Source organism: Lipophrys pholis (assembly GCF_963383615.2).
Source record: "Lipophrys pholis genome assembly, chromosome: 21".
NCBI classification, from domain to species: domain Eukaryota; kingdom Metazoa; phylum Chordata; class Actinopteri; order Blenniiformes; family Blenniidae; genus Lipophrys; species Lipophrys pholis.
In genome coordinates, this window is record NC_137649.1 from 13,861,028 (window position 1) to 13,867,046 (window position 6,019).

The 6,019-nt window shown below is 40.1% G+C and overlaps 1 protein-coding gene across 1 annotated transcript; it reads left to right on the top strand.

Moving 5' to 3' along the window:
* The first annotated feature begins 1,038 nt into the window (after positions 1 to 1,038).
* LOC308126275 (rho-related GTP-binding protein RhoB-like) lies at positions 1,039 to 3,921 on the top strand. Its single transcript, XM_080490522.1, has one exon. The coding sequence runs from the start codon at positions 1,167 to 1,169 to the stop codon at positions 1,755 to 1,757; it is 591 nt and encodes a 196-aa protein (XP_080346648.1). The 5' UTR covers positions 1,039 to 1,166; the 3' UTR covers positions 1,758 to 3,921.
* The last annotated feature ends 2,098 nt before the right edge of the window (positions 3,922 to 6,019 follow it).

Genomic DNA, 6,019 nt, shown 5'->3' on the forward strand with positions numbered 1-6,019 from the left:
CCTTGAATACAAGTAATGTAATAAATGTTTTTACAATCATCTTTGAATTCCCTTCAAACCTCTGCCCTTTTGTGTGGCTAAACGACAATTTTACACTTCAAGACTTCATAAGCAGGGTAAATCAACACCTTATAGTACCATTTTTAATCCGAGAAAGTTTGTTGCATGGCATTAAACTGACCAAAAACAAAAAGCATAATCTGTACCTTGCAAATTTTTCAAATGAATAAAATACTCAAAGGATTTCTGTAAAAGGCGTGCGCGCGCACACACACGTTGTAATGTCTGTATGTATGTAAAAATATTTAAGCATTTGTCATTATTTCTTCATGTTTATTCTGAACTTTTGTACTTGTGATCTAATCTATTTCACTGCAAAAGAATGGAGTATTACCCGTCATAGATCACTTTAACTATGAATCATTAAGACCAAGGTTACAAAAAGAGAAATATTCGATCTATGATATTTATCACAATATAATATTTGGTGTATTTCAGGTCACACACTCTTTATTTCTTCTTTTTTTTTATTATTTCACCTGATATTTTACCTTAGTGTTAAATTACACCATGACAAAGATCTTCCACACAGCTGTAATACATATAGTGTGATTATACTCCATGATCGTAGATGAGAAAACACCATCAGGTTGAAATGAGAAGTTGATCTACTTAGTTATGATCTGCTGAGTAATACTTCCGTTAGCTGTATCAGAAGTTTTTCTCAGCAGATCTGTATCTATATCTCCCCCCACCTTGTCAGTCAGAATGAAAAACGATCAAACAAACGTGTAAGCCTGCCTCTGGTAATAAAACATCAGGATGCAGTGAGAGTTTTACGGGTCCTGAGTCGCTTGGTTCCTCGTGGTCGATGGCCCTCCTCTCCATAAACGAAACCCGACGAGATCCAATCACCTCCCGCTCCACGCGCGGTGATCTCACCTCCTTATTTCCGATTGGGTTGCTATATTTAGGAAACCACGCTGCGCTTTATAAAGAGATCGCAGTTGGTTTCTGGTAAAAGCTTCGGGAGTTGGGGGTGGAACTGGCCTGACGAGTCTGTTTTGTTCTATTTGGAGGCATTTTAAAGCGGCGGGAGCGGATATAGCGGTGCGTCTGAGCGCTCCGAGTCCACATTTGTACTGGAGAGCAGCGGAGGCGCAGGGATGGCAGACGTGCGTAAGAAACTTGTGGTGGTGGGAGACGGCGCGTGCGGGAAAACGTGTCTCCTGATTGTGTTCAGCAAAGACGAGTATCACGAAGGCTACATCCCCACCGTGTTTGAGACGTACGTGGCGGACATCGAGGTGGACAACAAGCAGGTCCAGCTCGCCCTGTGGGACACGGCCGGACAGGAGGACTACGACCGGCTGCGCCCTCTCTCTTACCCGGACACCGATGTCATCCTCATGTGCTTCTCCGTGGACAGCCCGGACTCGTTGGAAAACATCCCCGAAAAGTGGGTGCCCGAAGTCAAACACTTCTGCCCGAACGTGCCCATCATACTGGTGGGCAACAAGAAGGATCTGCGCAACGACGAGGGCGTGAAGCAGGAGCTGTCCCGGTTGAAGTTGGAGCCGGTGAAGCCGGAGGAGGGCCGCGCCATGGCCGCGCGCATCGGCGCCTACGACTATTTGGAGTGCTCCGCTAAAACCAAGGACGGGATCTGGGAAGTGTTCGAGGCTGCAACCCGGGCATCACTCCAGAAACGAAAGTTACCTTCAGACAGTTGTTTGAAATGCTGCTCTCTGATGTGAACAATCTTGTCACGAGGAACCGGAGAGAGCAGACGAGACGTTTCCCACCTGTGGCCCTGAGGGGGTCCGTGTCTGGACATGTGTGGGCAGCGTGGCCATGGCCTGTGGTCACTACCGTGTAATCAGATGATTTTTGGTGTTAAACCAATAACAGACAACAAGTTGTTTTGGACACAGTCGAATATCATGTGATAATATCAGTGTGTGTGTGTGTGTGTGTTGCGTGTCTGAAATGCACTGCTTATTCTTCCTTGGTCACATGATTCCGGTCTGGAGGGGTGGAGAAGAGGACAGACAACAAACCGTCCTATTTCCGTGGGAGACTTTTTCATAGCTGCTTATGTGAACATGTCATTTCTAAAAAGTCTGCTTGCTTCAAGACAGAAATGGCTCACTTTTATGAGTGCCAAAGTCTTTGGAAGAGACCACTGCCTTACTGCCAAGGTTATGATGTATTTGAATCAAGCAAAGCAGAAAAGTTTGCACTTGTTATTTATGTCCACTTTGTATTATGACATGATCGAGAATTTCACACAAAGCCTTTTACAAAACCACAAGCCAATGGTTGCAGTGGTCTGTATGTACAATTCTTTCTTCTTCTTCTTTTTTTTTTTTTTTTTTTTACAACTTTTGAAAAGACAAGTACTGCAGCTCAAGTTTACAGGAATTAAATTAGGTAGTCTCAGGTTTGCTTGCAGGAGCCTCATCCAAAACTGTTCTTTTCAATGCCACGTTATTTAATGACTGATGTGTATTGCCTTGCTGTTATCCAAAACGCTGTGAGGTGACTACGTATATTTCAGCTCGTCTTCTGAAGGGCGAACTACAGTGTTCATGGAGTTTTGCAGACGTTCTGTTATGGGCCGTCGCCCCAAGAAATCACAGTTGTCTTTATAAGTTTGCCAACCATGTGTTTACCACGTGTGTCTTGCTCAGCTTTTTGCCACATCCAACTAGTTTATCGGCTACATATTGCTTGTTTTCTGTAAATCACACAGTCAAATGTTACCTTTCTCTTCACACAAAATATTTTGAAGCACATATAAAGTCTATATATTGCCGTTTTAGAGATTGGTGTCTTGTCAATCTCCTTTTAGCTGTGGCTCCATTTGTTGTTATGTGGATGGCAATTCTTAAGGGAGAATGCAGCATGTGAGGTGGTTTTGCTCAGTGAAGCAGGTTCTCTCTGAAAGTGCCATGAAACTACTATTTATTGAGCCAACGGCACACATTCATATGGGATTAAGCCATCTCATGGCAGTTAAACCTATTTTTTACGTTCATCATGTTTGCAGTGTCATCAGCACAATCTCATGATAGTCACACAAAGTATTTTTTTTGTTTGATAAATGTAAAAAAAAAAATGTTGAGGTGAAGAAGGACGTCTGAAGCTGTGAAACACAGCTGAATCGAAATATGATTTGTTACAAACAGTAAATACCATTATTTTGAGCTTGATGTCTTCCAAGATGACAGTGAATGTACCTCAATTGATTTGTTTGAAAACATTTATGGAACAAGAAATCTCTACATGTTATTTTTTTATATTTGTAAATCCAGCTCATGTTTGAGATGCGTTTTCACCGAGGTCTTGTGTAACTGTCCCTTTTGCATGACTGTGGGGGGGCTTTTTCAAACGACATCATTTTGAGATGCGTAGCAGGGGAGCCGAGTGATTGATTTTGCCCCGAACGTGTTTCTGCAATCAGCTTTTACATCTCAGTTTATAGGAGAGAGTCTTTTTGTGAACCCAGTCAGAATTACAACGGAGTAAAAGTCACATTCCTGCCTGCCTCCTGTTGCCGGGGTTTTTTGCTGACTTACAGGCCAGGAATGCATTGTGCTGGACTGGTTAATTTTCCCACTCCGGCCTCCCTCATGTGCCTCTGATTTACATTGTTGTAAGGTTATTATTCACTGATGGGACAGTGACATTTTCACTTTGATTTCGCTGAAACACAAATAAGAAGACGGCTGAATGTGCCAAACGATTTTTAAGAAATTTTCCAAACGATTAATATTTAATGTATTGCAAAGTGCAATTGGAAGTAAAATGGTATGTAGAACACTATGGAAAGTTTGTGTGGGAAAACAAAAACCCTATTACAGAATGTAAGGGAACCAGTGGTACTATTTTGGAAATGTCAATAAAAATATGGGCGTCACCTTTTCCCTTTCTCCATTCTTTTGCCTCATATGAAACTACCGGCGTATTCTAGATCTACTATAGTTAGGCTTACAAAATGACATAAAAATCTAATATTTAATTACAATTAAAACTCATTATCTCACTTTATGGATGTTGACACACACACACTGAGAAAATAAATTGTGTAATGCTTCCATTCACCCAAGAACATTATTTAATAGCAAAAGTGCGGAGTCAGTGCACTAAGGGCGATGAATTGGTATTATTATTTTTTTGGAATGTGCAGTAAAAACTATAATCTTCCCCTAAAACGAGAATCAACAGTCTGATTCCAACACTGATTGGGACATCTGTGATCAAACAAACAAAAACAAGGCATCTCAACTGGACCATAGCCTTGGATGTCCTTGCAATTAACTGTAGAGACTTCACATCATTTGTAAATATTATAAAACTTAACATTTTAAAAACAAAAATGGCCAGTATATTGCTGGTGCCCTGAAAATGTCAGAAGATTCTCTCTTTTATTGTTACAAGGTGTGTCCTCAATTGGCTCCTCAACAGTTGGCCCATGATCAAGCTGGAGGTGTACGTTGAGTTTGATCTTAAAGTGAGGGATATGGACCTACGATACGAACAGTCATTTGCTTTCTAAATGAAGGTGTACCAGTGGAGGAGCTCACAAGTGGAAGAAAACCACCATCTTACCTCGGAATGCAGTGATGAGTGAGTGACTGACAGCCAGTAATGAATCTAAAGGCACAAGGATAAGTATGTTCAGTCGAGCAGGCATTCATGTACAGTACATCACTGTAGTATATTAATGAAAAGTAGCAGCAACAAGCCTCTCCTTAAACCCCCCCTGAAAAACAAGATTTACTGATTAAATAAAAGCTCAATCTCATATATATATATATATTTATATTTTTTGCCAGGTTTTAATTCTGGGAATCGAAAGACAAGCTGTCATTAAGGATGATACCTATGTATTTGAAGGGAGAAACCACAGCAACCATATTCTGAACTGAAGAGTCACAAGTCAGGAAGCATTGCTGAGAGGCCACAGGCTGGCAGACACGGTATTTATGCATTCAAATGCCAGTTTAATGACTTGATGTCACTGTTGTTATTTATGAAAAATCACACATCAATCAGTTGTTTCCTATTAAGCACTGGGTGGCTGGGTGATATTCAAACCGTTCTTGGATATGTAAAAGATTTGCCTGAAAATTCTCTTCATTGCCCAATACATCTTTTGTGTAGCACGAGAGTTAAAATTTTCCAATCTCAAAAGTCATTTGGAACAACAATGTTTTCTTCACGACGTTACTATAAAAACAAGACGCTGACTAAGGCCTCGCTTTAAATTACTAAACTCTTAAAGGACAAAAATGTCCTCTTCCAAAACAACTTCAGTAAAGTCTTACATATTTATGTTAGATCGGTTTTCTACATAAATCTCCTAAACAAATTCAATCCTGCAGAAAACTACTAAACATTCAGTTACTTTCAGGTTGTACCGATTTATACTTTTCTTGCATTAACTCTTTTGATGAACTTCAGTCTGGATCAAAATGATCAAATCATCATCATCATCATCATCATCATCATCATCATCATCATCATCATCATCATCATGATTTTAACCCTTGACGTGCCAGTTACACAATGCTTGTATTTTTTTGTTGTTTTATTTAAGCTTATAGTGTGATAATAAAACTGACATTAAGCATGTTAAATTGCCAAAAATAACAACAACAACAAAATCAGCAAAACTGTAGTGTTATGCAGGACTACAGTGGTTTTAAAGACTCATGAAGAAAAGTATCATTCTGTAAAGTTTTTTGTGAGTGAACATTTTTGTCCTCAGTGACAGAAGAGGATGTTGTTTCTTTCACAGTGTTCTATTGAACTGTGCCACTGTCACAGACACTGCCTTTTCAAGACAGATATTTCGTTACAAAAATACAAAATGGCGGACTAATGAAGAGCAAACATGTACCCAAATTGAACAAATTGTCCAGCGATGACAGTTTCACAGCCCTACTTTAGATTCTAAAAACTCTTTTATGCATGTTTTCTCTCAAATGTGGAAAACTGAATCTGACAAAAC

Bases quoted from the DNA above. Each gene is read 5' to 3' on its own strand.
- LOC308126275 (XM_080490522.1), top strand. From the start codon at position 1,167: ATGGCAGACGTGCGTAAGAAACTTGTGGTGGTGGGAGACGGCGCGTGC.